Source organism: Octopus bimaculoides, chromosome 14 (assembly GCF_001194135.2).
Source record: "Octopus bimaculoides isolate UCB-OBI-ISO-001 chromosome 14, ASM119413v2, whole genome shotgun sequence".
NCBI lineage: Eukaryota > Metazoa > Mollusca > Cephalopoda > Octopoda > Octopodidae > Octopus > Octopus bimaculoides.
The window spans coordinates 47,750,569-47,764,668 of record NC_068994.1 but is presented as its reverse complement, the minus strand read 5'-3'; the positions used below and the strand labels follow the sequence as shown (position 1 = coordinate 47,764,668).

Sequence of the window (14,100 nt, the reverse complement as noted above, 5' to 3'; positions counted from 1 at the left end):
AGTACTTGAGGTTAAATACCCAAGACGGTTGGTACTGCTCATTTGCACTATGCTCTTTGAAAGAGACCCTTACTGATGTTACCCAACGACGCTCTAATAATGATAAAGGAAGGTTTTGGGGTTAATATACTTCACGTTAAATCCACAAATGAGACACGAACGAAATCAAAGTGCCTGTCTTTAATGGTGTAGCAGGGTTAATAATAATGATTCTTTCTAATTATGGCAGAAGGCCAGCAATTTTAGGGGGAGAAGTTAGTCGATTACATTTACCCCCAGCATTTGACTGGTACTTTATCTTATCAATCCCGAAAGGATGAAAGGCAAAATTGACCTCGGTGCGATTTGAACTCAGAATACAAAGAGACGGAAGAAATGCCGCTAAACATTTTGTGCGACGCGCTAACGATTCTGCCAGTTAGCTGTAATAATAAAAATGATTTCTAACATAGGCACAAGGCCACACATTTCGAGGGAAGGTATAATCGATTAAATCAACATCAGTATGTGACTGGCACTGTTATATCGACAATGGAAGAATGAAAACCGAAGTCGATCTGGAAAGGATTTGAACTCGGGGCGTCACAGTTGGGTATAGACTTTACAAGAGGTGTCTCATGCTTGGATGAAATAAATAAATCTAGTAAAATCTCTCGTGTCACCGAAGATTCGAGTTCTCATGTCATTTTTGCACTGCATTCTGGATTCTCTTTTAACTGTAGTGAGGGCCAGACGGAGTTTTAAACAAAAGTTTGCTATTTTTTTTTTGCTGGAATACAAGCGTTAACCCAACTCTATCCGTAAATCACCCCTGCCAAAATATCTTTATCGTATTAAGTATAATGCTTGTGTATACAATAATAATAATAATAATAATAATTAGTTGTCTAATAGCTAATATGTTGTATGTAATAATAAATACATCCAAAATACTGTAAATACACACCCTGTCGTATAGAATATATTACTTGGATATATAATAATTATCAGCTGTCTATAGGGTGAGCTAATAATACCTTGTGTATAACAGATGCGCTTGAAATACTTTGTTGAAAACCCTTATCGAGTATGAATACTGTCTGGGGTATATAGTAGTATAAAAAGCTATCCATAGGGTTAGCTAATAAATAATTTGTGTATAATAATTATTTAAAAAATACTCGGTGAAAAACCCTCATTGTATAAAGTATATTGTCTGTGTATGTGTATATGATACACATTCATACTAATAGTGTTAGCTAATAATACCTTTGGTATAATAATACAAAGCCTTAACGGATAAAGTACACAGCTTGAGTACGTATCTCACATACAAACATATAATAATGAAATGTCTTAGCTAATGTCATGAGTATATTGAGTAAAAAAAAAATTAATGAATTCTGTCGCAAAACATTAAGTCTACAAGTGGGAGTGTATACAAACACGTTGTAATCAAAAAGAAAAAAAGACCCCACTATTACTACCAGCACAGAAGGAAAACTGAAAGTTGAGATGAATTGTAGTAAAGAGCATCGTCTGCTCAAAGTGTTTGGTCGATTGTTGTTGACCCCGGTCCGATCTTGTTGACTGGGACTCCGGTGTTTGATGCTGGAACGAATCGAAGGGCGCAAAAATGACAAAACTAAGTTAACTCACCTGAAAGATTTTCAGTAGTAGCTTCACATATCTCTTCCTGACGCCCAGGGACTTACCAAGAGAAGCGAGTACTATAACAGTGAATAAGATTAATATCATAGGAAGAACGAGGACAGATAGAACGGCCAACAGTAAGTGTTCTTGCTCCATAGGGGATCCGTGAAATGTGAACGTCTCCAACAACACCAACACTACAAACAGCAGCAGCAGTAGCACCACCACCAATGAACTTCTACTCGCAAAGTCAAGGTCTTTTGTGTTTCTTTTTTCTTTTCTTTTATTCTTGTCTTTTTTTCTTCTACTTCTTCAAAATTTTGAATTCGTTTGTTTTTGTAAAATAATATTGCTTTTTCTCTCCGTTTATGAATTAAAAATTTTTTTGTTTAAATAAATTTTATACTTTTTTTTTTCAGAATATATACTTTAAATATTTCAGAAATAAATAAATTATTAATGCTACATTTTAAAAGAAAGACAGAATATATAAAAGACAAATAAAGCTGTTACGAAAGTCACGTTTAGAAAATAACACAATGTTTGATAATTATAACGTCTTCGAGAGTAGAACTTGTTCGTTATTTAATCGGCTCTCATAGAATAACGGTGTGAGTGTTGTAGTTCTCGCAGTCGTCGTGGTGATTATTGTTTGTTTGTAACTATTATATTTTGGTTGTGCTGCCGGTAAAACACCTTTTTCTTTTCTTTTCTTTTTTTAACCGGGACAGAAAGCAGTGACCGTGAACCGTTATAGGGCTTCCGAGACTGGTGTAAGTATCCTCAAACCGAAAACCTGGTCCAAGTTTGTAGATACATTATGCTTAAATAAAAGAAAGAATGAAACTCGGTACAGTGGTGGTGTTAAACCGGGTGACGGGTTAAGTCTCCCAACTTGGGCTGATCATGGTGGTATTTGAACTCAGGACGCAAAGAGCCGAAACAAGTATCGCAAAGCATCCGGCCCGACGTTTTTGTTGCCACACCAATCCATCGCTCGAGTCAAAGTTCACTCGGCAGGATATGAACTCTAATCGCAAAGAATCGGAACAAGTTCTGCGAAGCATTCTGTCCCATGCCCTAACGACTCTACCAATTCCACAATTCTCGAGCGCCTAACTAGATGGCTTATTGTCTCTAAATTGCGATAAGTCACTGCTCTGAGTTCAAAAAGTGTCGTGACTCTGCGGTTAGAATTAAAATCCCGTCGAGTTAGCTTTAGCTCGGGCGATGGATTGGTGCAACCTGCAAAAACGTCGGACCGGGTGTCTGGCAGCACTTGAATACAGAAGTTTAAATCCCGATTCTAACCACAAAATGAAAGTACGTTCATTTACGAAGCTTTTGGTTTGTTCGATCAAGCTGATGGTAAAAAACACACACACACATTTGTTGTTGTTGTTTAACCCCAGGTCAGTCCTGATCGAGCAGCTCAAAGACGTTCCGTCGCAGCCCTTTTGTATGTGAGGCTACATTTTTCCAAAGTGTTCCTTCTTTTTAAATATGTTTAGTTGTGATTTGGAGGAGATTTAGCTATTAGTTCCCGAAAGCAATTTTTTATAGATCTTGCACAGTCAGGGCCAACCTAGGGTTAAACAATTTATTAAACATAGAAGTAATTAGAAAAAAAATCTTTCTGAAAGTAAATGACCAATAAGGATATTGCTACATTATTTACATTTGACGGATATTTGTCCTCATCTTGTTTGTTGTTAACACAACGTTTCAGCTGATATACCCTCCAGCCTTCATCAGGTGCCTTGGGGAAATTTCGAACCTGGGTTTTCCTTCCTATAGTGTTTTTCAATCTTATTATTATTATTATTATTATTATTATTCAGGTCACTGCCTGGAATTGAACTCGGAATCTTGGAGTTAGTAGTCCACGCTCTTAACCACTACGCCAAGACACCTGATGAAGGCTGAAGGGTATATCAACCGAAAAGTTCTGTTAACAACAAACAAGATGAGGACAAATATCCGTAAAATGTAAATAATGTACATAATTCTCATCTCTCCAATATAAAACTGGATAATTAATTTGAGCTGACCTGTCGTGGCACGCCAAAGTAACTGTTTTAAGCATAGATTAAATTTTTAAAATAGTTTAGTACCAGCTACAAATTTCTACATATGGCTTTGTGCTTTCTTATCGGATCTTTGTGTCTGGCGCAATGCGGAACAACGTGCGAAAATAACGAACTGGTGTGGGCCTTAGGTTTCTTTGTTTCCTTTCAGCTCCTTTCCGTAAAACGCAATGATTCACTCCATGTCAAAGGATTGGTGACATAAGACCGTGGAATTCGCTTACCGTGCCCCTTTATTATCTCAGTTAAATGCAGTTTTACCACATTTGGGAATCACTGGGAATAGAAGCTCTCCACGTTAGCTCAAAAGAGTCATTGTCTTTTTAGCCCCGGTCAGCACTGATCAGTCAGACCTATGATCAGAAGTGTTGCAGCCGTCACCATCAGACAGTATATATAACACTATGGTTGTGTTTCACATTTGTAATATAGTGAGTTGAAAAAAACTTCGTTTAATGGGTATTATATATGCAATTAATATATAAAATATCGTTGTAGTTGGTGTTTAAATTATAAAACTAAGCAAGGGAGGCAACTACAATAAGATCAGTTGATCAAATTATTGGGACAACGTCGACAAATTGGCGTGAATCTGGATTTTAAAGTCAACTTGAAAGCAACTGATATGTTTCGGTATTATTAAATCTCCTCAATGAAGCTTATTCCGCTCAGTTGGCATGACTAATGTTAATCAATATACATAGAAATAGAGAGAATGTAGTACATATCAAATACAAATACGATAAGGTCTCACCTATTCGATCATAATTTTGATCAATTGGAATTATTCAAGCAATAAGTAGATAAAACGCCTTAAATATTGTCTATCAACTGAGTAGCATAAGACGGTAGAGAAAAATTTGAGGGAGATTTGGCTGATTTTTCTAGCAGAACAAATGAACATGTAAACTAGTGATGGCAAACTATTTTAATTCGATACGTTGAAGTTAAATTTCTTTATGAATCCTGTAAAATATAGCTTATCTATTTTAGTTTTAGGTAAATGCTTGTTGATAAGGTTTTTTAACATTATATTGCAGGGATATTTTTTCAAACTCTCTCGGGTGTCACCTAAAACCCGCCGCGTGTCGCCGCTGACATGCCAGACCTCCAGCATCGATGTGATTCCTCGATGGTTCTTAAGCAAGTTAAGGGGACTTCAAGGGTGGCCTAGTTGCTTGTGAATATGGAAACGCCAACCAAACTATGGAGTGCGTACTGCCGTTGCCTGCTTCTCTGCTTCCCAATTCTTGCAGCTCAAAAGATGTTGTCGGAATGCAAAGAGGTCGGGTGCAGTTATATAACTGCCGTACTTGCTTCGGTAAAACAAGAAGGAATTAAAAAAAAAAATCACATCACCAAATCTTATTAAAAGAGTGACTTTTAATATAGTCTTTCCAAGAAACCATTCTAGCCGGGTGCAGAGATGAAGATATAAGACCTTTAGATATCCAAATTCTTCAAGTGAATTAAGAACTCTAGTAGCGCTTTTTAATTAGGCAAAAAACCTCTACATTTTAGTATGTGTGAATAAATTCTAACACAAAAATGTACTTAAAAAATAGAATCGCAAACACACATCCACATAAAAAGCGCAGACATAAACACGTGTAAAGGCACACAATTACAAATATAAAGAAATAAGCACAAGCGTTTAAATGCAAACGCACACACATACAATCACATGCAAACAAATAAACACAAAGGTATAAACAAAAACAAACAAATATGCAGACCAAATTATATATAAACGCACATAAACAACCCCAAACGTAGATGAATATATCTCACACAAAAGACATCACCAATAAACACACGCTTAACGAAGCAATATTCTATTATTCTGTTATTCTATTCTGTCGACACCCTACGGAATACTGGTTTATAAAAACAGAACACAATTCTCGCTCCTGTTCTCAACATGGCTTCTGCAGTCGCTCCTGTCGCGGTTTCTCCTTTAATCAAAGTAAGCTTTCTTTCTATTTAAATTACTAACAGGAAAAATATATTTATTTCTATAATAACGTCAGTTCATAATCCAAATACTATAGTATTAAAAAAAAAAGCAATCTTAATTCCTCAACAACTATATTTTATAATATTTTCTTATTATAGCCAAGGTGAACTTGAACTCCTGTTTTTATAATCAAGTTCAAATGTTTTTTTAAGAATATCTCGATGAATTTAATGAATATTTCTTACTACTTTCAGTAATAGCACTCTACCTTTATAAGGACATCTTGGGAGAAGTCTTTTTTTTATAGTTTATGCACCGTATTTGTGTAAATTCGGTGTGTCTAATTCATACGGAGCTAACTAACGAATATATAACCATAGGAATTTATCAAAATTAGGTTGAGGGAAGCATATAGTGATATATATATATATATATATATATATATATATATATATAATGGACAGAAAGTTAACTTTGGTCCTCACGATATTTTGTTAGATATGCTTTCCTGTAATGTATTGTCTTTAACATTAACCTGTCACCTGGTTTTACACCATTACCTCGCCTTTTGGTTCTCGGCTGTGTCCACTCGGCTGCAAGGGTTCGAGCCAGACCTCAGGATAAAGTACTTTCTTTTCTCTAACCTCAGAGCCTTCCAATAAAGGTCATGTGTACTGCTCTTCCTCCTTTAAAATTAAAGTAATAGTAGTAGTAGTAGTAATAATAATAATAATAACTGTTTCTAACACAGACACGAGGATATAGTTTTAGGGTTGAGGATAATTAGTTAATTCAGTTACTTAACAGGTGTTTTAATTTATCAGCCCCGGTTAGATGAAAGGCAAAAATTGACCTTGGCGAGATTTGAACTGTGAACATAAAAGCTGAAATAATTACCGCAAGGCATTTTTTCCCGACTTTCTAATGATTCGCCCAAATAATACGAACGTTATGTTTGGTGATAGTCTTATAAAATGCTATGTTTTCCCCTTGGTATTGTTCTTTTATTAGTGTTAGTTGAGACACCAACTCTATTGGTGTTCGTTTTGTTAATCTCTAAATAATCTTCAAAACTATCTTGTTATCGGCATAACTACAGGGTTTTACCCCCTGGACTTTGGGGGGTAAAACCCTGTAGTTATGCCTTGTTATCCACCATATATATACCAAGAATCAAAAAGGAAAGCCTCTAAGTACTATCTCGATCTGCTAGAAACAAGAGCAAAATCTCTTTTAAATTGCATCTTCTTGTTGTAAATAATACAGGATACTTTGAATTATGTAGTCCTAGATACACTATATCTAAATGTAAGATAGACTGCCCATAGTTGAAACAACGTTGATCATAGGTCAAATCAGGGTCAATCTGGGTTCCAAAGTGCTTCCAGTTACTTCAAACTAACAAGGTAATTGGACTGGCCCTGATAATATCCTTCCATTACTTGCAGTGAATATGTTCCACTTCTAACCCCCTAGCCTTGCTAAACTCTTCCGTTTCTCTGTAGAACTGTATCCTTGTTTTAGAAACATTACCATGTATTCTGTTCACAAGAGGGGTAGCTCCTCAAACCCTGCCAAATATTTTTTTCTTACACTTAATTTGACCATCTCAAATGTGATGAGGCAGCTATTAACAACCTTCTCCATCACTCTACCTACTTAATGATTACCCCTACAATTTTTGTGAAACTAGATTTGCTGGAGAATACTTTAGCCTACAACTATTAAGTTTCTATAAAATTCAGGTGAGATCTGCAGTAGAGGACTGTTTCTACATTTGGGATGTAGCAGCTATACACACAGTCATTGTAGACTGGACTGCATCTCTCAAAAGTCAGCCCTAACTGGTTGGTATGAAGTCACTCATTAAAAATTTCCAGCCTTGGGACCATAAGCATACTTCCTTCTCTTTCTGTCTACCACTATTACAGTAATATTTGTTCCTTAGAACTAGCTACTCCCTTTTCATCCCCACTAAAGCAATCCTGACTAACTCATCTCTCCTCTTAAACCCTGCATTAACTAACTATGCTCAATCCTCCAGAGAATTGGTTGCATGGAATTTCTTTCGTTCTGATATTTTCCCTTGCAGCTGTAAATGTCTGCTATGAGAAGTATTGTCCACTAAGCTGTAAATAGGAACCATATGAAATAGAGTTCATTTAGATGTATCTGATCATTTTACCATTTAAAAAAAAAAAATCACTGGTTAATGTAGTACAGAGTGTAGTTCCTGGAAAAAAGATGGCATGATTTAAATCGCTTAATTAAATAAGTTAGATCATAGGCCAGCTTGTTAAGGGCTGCTCTGAGGCTAAGCATAAAAATCATAATTTTAAGCCTTTTGCTATTGTCTTGGGTCAACCAAAGCATTGTGAGTGGATGTGTTTGACAGAAACTGAAAGAAGCCTGCTGTATTTGTGTATATATATATATATGTGTGTGTTTGTTTCTCTTAGTATTACTGTCTTTGTGAGTGGATGGTAGGGATTTTGCTGGACATCCTCACCTTATGTTCACTTTGATGGAAATTATAAATTGAGAAAACATCTTTTTTCTTCGACATATAGCAGAATCAGTTGAGTGTCAAACAAAATACTTTATGGTAGAATCATCATTATCATTTAACATCAGTTTTCCATGCTAGCATGGTTTGGACAGTTTGACAGGAGCTGGCAAGCCAGAGGACTGCACCAGGCTCCACCATCTGTTTTGGCATGGTTTCTACAGCTGGATGCCCTTCCTAATGTCAACCACTCCACATTACAGTGTGTACTGGGTGCTTTTTATGTGGTACCAGCACCAGTGCTTTTTACATGGTACTGGCACAGGTTCCTTTTATGTGGCATTGGTACGATTGCTTATGTAGTGCCAGTACAGGTTTTTTTCACATGGCACTGGCATGGGTGCTTTTCGTGTGGCACTGGTATGGGTGCCAGGTAAATACCATAAGTTGTTCTCACAACTTATATCCTGTGTTCAAATCTCTCTGGTTAACTCTTCCTATCATCCTTCCAGAGTTGGTAAAATATAGTACCAGTCATGTATGAGGGATGATTTTAATTAATTAGGTGCAGGCAAGGCCGTGTGGTCAAGAAGCTTGCTTCCCACTTATGTGATTTTGGATTCAGTTCCACTCTGTGATATTTTGGGCAAGTTTCTTCTACTATAGTGTCTTCTACTATAGTGTCTTCTACTATAGCTGACTTAAACCTTGTGAGTGTATTCATTTAACAGAAACTGAAAGAAACCCATTGTATATGTATATGTGTGTGTATTTTTCTCCTAGTCTTTGGCATTACATAATAACTGTAAAACCAGTGTTGCTATCATACAAGCAAACTACTATGAAAACGTCTGGCTACTGGGAAATATTACCTTGCTTGGAAACAAGTGTAGGTTGGCAACAAGAATGGTATCTGGCTATAGAAAATCTGCTTGAACAAATTTCATCTCACTCATGGAAATATGTATTAAAACAATAACGATAAAATCCACCTCATAAATTTTTGGCTGTATGTCTATGTAAGAAATTATTACCTAAGCACTGTCTCATCATCAGAGAATTGGTCTTTGGATTCACCTGTGCTGCATTTCTGGTTATAACTTAAGTTCCTTCTATGCCATTGTTTAACTATAGTCATTGTGAACTATGTTTAGCCTTGTACCAGCCCTTATTGGTTCTAATTATATTCATGCCCTTTCTTTTTTAAAATGGTAGGAAAGTGAGCTGAAGGTGATTTGGCTATTATTTCTAGCAAGCAAGTGACCTTTTAGAGACTTTCTCTTCAGCTCTTTTAGCCCACTGAACCACAATCAGTCTTTTCCTTCTTTTGTAATGCTGGAGTATGGAGACATTGAAAGTAAGATGTGTTAATTGTCATAACCAATTGCTTGATCAAATTTCTGTACTATATCCCAAAAGCAGATCGTATTTTTTATCATTTTTTTTTTCTTATTTCTTTGTAGTTCTGCAGATATACTGCTCTGTTCAGTGGTATTTTGTATGGTCACTTCAGATACAGTAAGTCAATTCAATATTTTAAAGAAATTTTTTCTTGTACACTGTTACCATTATTTCTTCCATCCAGTATAACCAACCAGTAATTGGGTGCATCTGTGTTTATAATGATGATAATGATGTTTGTGTATTTGTTTTTATCTTGTGTTGTTTCTTGTATTTCAGAAACTATTGAGACAAGAAAGTTTAAAATTTCTTATGAATATATTGAATGATGGAAATATTAGTACTGAATAAAATACTTTTCAATATTTAATTACAACTCTTAAGGTGGCAAATTAGCAGAACCTTTAGCATGCCAGGCAAAATGCTTAATGGTATTTCATCTGTCTTTACATTCTGCATTCAAATTCTGCTGAGGTTGACTTTGCCTTTCCTCCTTTTGGAGTTGATAAAATAAGTACCAGTTGGATACTGGGGTTGATGTAATCAACTAGTCCCCTCCACCGAAATTGCTGACCTTGTGCCAAGATTTGAAACCAGCATTTATTTACAGCCCTTTATTCTCTGAGTTCAAATCCAGCTGAGGTCAGTTTTGCCTTTCATCCCTATGGAGTTGATAAAGTTAAAGTAAATTCAGCAATATGTTGTGCTTGAGAAGAAGATCCATCAAGCCAAGTGTAACTGTAGTCGTGGCAGATACCGGTGTCATACAACTGGCACCTCCAGTGACATATAAAAGCACCCATTACACTCTTGGAGTGGTTGGTGTTAAGAAGGACATCCAGCTTTAGAAACCATGCCGAAGCAGACTGGAATCTGGTGCAGCCCGTCAGCTTACCAGTCCTGTTCAAACTCATGGGTAATGGACGTTAAATGATAGGTTCCTCTCGTTTTTAGAATCATTGTTCTCAGCCTGATTATTGTGTATCAAATAAGAATGCCAGCCAATCCTAAACCTGGGTGAAAAAAAAAGGAAGGTGTTGCTAGGAGTAATGCTTCAGCATGGCCACAACTTATTGGCTGAAACCAGTAAAAGAGTATAAAAGAGCTAGAATGTGTCTTGTAAAAGTATCATACTATAGAATCCATCCCCCCAAAAACCATTGCAATCCTGAGGCTGATATAACTGGAATGGCTGGTTCAATATATTGTTTAGCATGGGATGGACTAAGGAAGGACATATAATGAAAATTTTGAAATTTCGTATGTGAAAAATATAATGTAATTGAAATACATTTATGTTCATAGCAAAGGAAGATCTAATAGTACAATCTCAGATAATGGTTTTAATTGTAAATAATACATCCAGATATTCATCTTACAAGTAGATATAATAGTAGTGTGTAATATATCTACATATATTGATCATATGTGTAGATATGTGGCTGTGTGGTGAGATGTTTATTTCCCTACCACGTGGTTCTGGGTTCAGTCCCACTGTATGGCACCTTGAGCAATTGTCTTCTATAGCTTCGGGCTGACCAAAGCTTTATGAGTGGATCTATAGGTGTGTCTTTTTGTGGTTTTGTCCCCCACCACAACCTGTCAACGACTGCTGTTGGTATGTTTATGTCTTCATAACTTAGTGGTTCAGCAAAAGATACCAATACAAGTACCAGGCTTAAAAGAAAAAAAACCATACTGGGGTTAATTCATTCAACTGAAATTCTTCGAGGTGGTGCCCCAGCATGGCTGCCATCTAATAACTAAAACAAGTAAAAGATATAATAGTTAGAGGTAGAGAATATATTCAAATACTGACCTTGTTTGTGGATATTAGAGTTGGAGTAAACTACAAATACTGACCATTTATGTATGTACAATAGTTGTGTAAAATACATTCAAATACTGACCACATATATAGGTGTATTATTTGTAGAAACTAAATTGATGTATTGACCACATTTGTTATGATTTTATTTTCATTTGTTTGGTTAATATTAGGTTAGATATTTCTCCTGATTAGGGTCAAACGGAAAAGTGTCCTAGTGAAATTTAGCTCCTAAATCATGCCATGTTTGAATGATTCTCAGCCATTCATCTACCTTTAGATTTGTCAGCACCCACTATAGATTGTGGAATACAGTTAATTCTTTCGATACCAACCTGTCTGAGACCACTCTTGATCCTATGATATAAACCTCCAGTTTTAAAGGGATCTAACTTAAAAACCTTCTGTCACAATTTTGTGTTCCAAATACCAATTTAATAATAGCAAAGTTTATTTTATTAAATTCTTCACCATCTTCATTTAATGTCCGTTTTCCATGCAGGCATGGGTTGGATGGTTTGATAGGAGCTGGCATGGTCAAGAGTAGCACCAGGTTCCATTATCTGTTTAGGCATGGCTTCTATGGCTGGATGTCCTTCCTAATGCCGACCACTTTATAGAATGTATTGGGTGCTTTTTACATGGCACCATCAGTGCTTTCTATGTGGCACCAGCAGCAACAGGGTCATCAAGTACTTTGCACAACAAAAAACCTCTCAACTTGGAGTGGGGAGTAGTATTGAGGTGGTGTGGCTTTGTGCCAATTGTTTGATGTGTGGAGACCTGTGAAATAAAGTACTTTACTTTAAAAGCAGTAAGGCTTGGCATCTAGAAGGGCAGCCAATAGCAGAATACAGTCTCAAGAAATCTCATTCAACCCATGCCAACATGGAAATGCTAAATATATAAACATTGATGATTATATTTTGTGTGTGTGTGCATTTGCCCTACTACATTTTTTTTAAGCCAATCTTTATATGATTGTAAACATTGCTCTGTAACTCTTCCAAAAAGTAAACTTGTTTTTCTCTTCACTCACAGAATCCCTTTCTAAGAAAGAAGTTGTTATTCAGGAAGAGGAGAACAAAATCCGTGCTATCCGGGATGCTAGGATCAAACAAGAGACTGATGCTGCTGTAGCAGGTGTGTTGACTTCTTGATTAATTACTTTGTGATTGGACATTTAAATGAATTACTTGTTGACTCTTATCTTCCACATCTAATTTAGTGGCCTCCACAAACATTACTTAAAATAGTTCAATCTGAAGATGAGAAAGGACAGATCTCAAAGAATTTTCCATACTGGTGAAGTTGTTGCTGCCAGTATTGTTGTGTAGTGTCAGACTAGCAGTTAACCCTTTAGTATTTTAAACCAGCTATAGTTGGGCAAAATACTCTACCTGTTTTGTGTTCAAACCAACCAGATCCAACTTCTCACACCAACCTTACAATATCATTCTAAAAATTAATAGTTAGCTCAACAAAATCTAAAAGCTACAAGATATTGCATGATTAATTCAAAACAATATGAATAAATAAACATTACTTTTGACAGAGAAATCTGAATGCTAAAGGTTTAAAATATCTAGCTGTGACCACCCCAACATTTTCCCCTTTTCTCTTTTTTTAAGAATAATGTATCTAGGACTACATTATCCACTGTGTCCTTTTATGTATGACTGCAACATATAATCTGAAGGAGATTTAGTTGTTATTTTTAACAAGTAAAAATGACCTTTACCATGTAGAGCCTTCTCTGGCTGTGTATGGTTACAATTAAAAGTAAATTTAGGGATTGCAGCCTAAGCCTTGATATTGAATATTAGAATATTGAAGTGTGTCTTGAAGAGAATTTCAAACACTGGTAAAGGTATATACACTGTTTGCATTAGTTGGAATGATATCCTCATTCCTGATCGTTGCTTTCACTACGTTTTGTCTGTGTATGCTCCAGCCTTCATTGTCTTGCGAAAACTACAATCAAGATGAGGACACCAGTTCAACCAATAATGTAAATAATGTACATGATCTAAATTCCTCATCTCACAAATATAAAATTATACAAGTAATGGTATTTTGGCATCATTCAATAATCAATCTTAGAACTAAGTAAAATATGCTTTTCTGAAAATGGGATGTTTCACTTATTTTTTTTTACCATATTTGTTCTGTTTCAAATTTTCAGTGATTTTAATTACATTTTTTTTTTTTACAGCTGAAATGGCAGTTTTAGGAAAAGAATTTGGTGTGACAAAATAATTGTAGCCATCTATAGTTTTTGTATCCACCTTGTATTTGACTGATTTGTTTTACTATGTATAGACATTAAAAGACAATAAAGTGCGGATAAATGTTTGAAAATATCTGTATTTATCTTTATTAATTTTCAGTGTGTTAGTATTCTACATGTTTACTTAAATTGTTGGGATATATATAAAAGGGCAATTGTTTTCTTAGTTCTAGTCAACCTGAATCGAGAGTGATTTGGTTGCTATTTCCAAGTTTTGCCTATTCCAGGTAGAATTCATTTGATTTAATGAACCAGTAAATTTGTGGATTTGTGTCAATCTTAGAAATCAATAATATTGGACATACAATATATATTATCTCCCTCTCTATAAGAGGGTAAAGACCCCCTTCGGTCATAAATGACCATGGGATTGCACCAAGAAAGTTCCCCTCTGAAGCA

General features: G+C 35.7%; 2 protein-coding genes across 3 annotated transcripts in view; one reads left to right on the top strand and one right to left on the bottom strand.

The window, feature by feature from the left end:
* LOC106876389 (glycerol-3-phosphate acyltransferase 3) overlaps positions 1–2,328 on the bottom strand; it is a 52,751-nt gene extending 50,423 nt beyond the window's left edge. The window contains exon 1 of the mRNA XM_014924906.2: positions 1,639–2,328. Within this exon, the coding sequence (XP_014780392.1) occupies positions 1,639–1,788 (150 nt within the window). The 5' untranslated portion in view covers positions 1,789–2,328. The remainder of the gene's footprint in view (positions 1–1,638) is intronic.
* Positions 2,329–2,390: 62 nt separating this feature from the next.
* On the top strand, positions 2,391–13,772 carry LOC106876390 (ATP synthase subunit e, mitochondrial). 2 transcript variants are annotated; one of them, XR_001410243.1, is made up of 5 exons: positions 2,391–2,405; positions 4,760–5,685; positions 9,646–9,700; positions 12,453–12,554; positions 13,627–13,772. XR_001410243.1 is itself a non-coding variant. In XM_014924907.1 (4 exons), the coding sequence occupies exons 1-4, from the start codon at positions 5,641–5,643 to the stop codon at positions 13,668–13,670; spliced, it is 246 nt and encodes an 81-aa protein (XP_014780393.1). In that variant the 5' UTR covers positions 5,595–5,640; the 3' UTR covers positions 13,671–13,772. The 2 variants fall into 2 exon arrangements, 1 of the variants encoding a protein (XP_014780393.1); XM_014924907.1 differs by lacking the exon at positions 2,391–2,405 and having other exon boundaries at positions 5,595–5,685.
* The last annotated feature ends 328 nt before the right edge of the window (positions 13,773–14,100 follow it).

Coding starts and splice junctions, on each gene's coding strand:
- LOC106876390 (XM_014924907.1), top strand. CDS start 5,641: ATGGCTTCTGCAGTCGCTCCTGTCGCGGTTTCTCCTTTAATCAAA. Junction 5,686..9,645: donor CGGTTTCTCCTTTAATCAAA/GTAAGCTTTCTT, acceptor ATTTCTTTGTAG/TTCTGCAGATATACTGCTCT. Junction 9,701..12,452: donor GTATGGTCACTTCAGATACA/GTAAGTCAATTC, acceptor CTTCACTCACAG/AATCCCTTTCTAAGAAAGAA.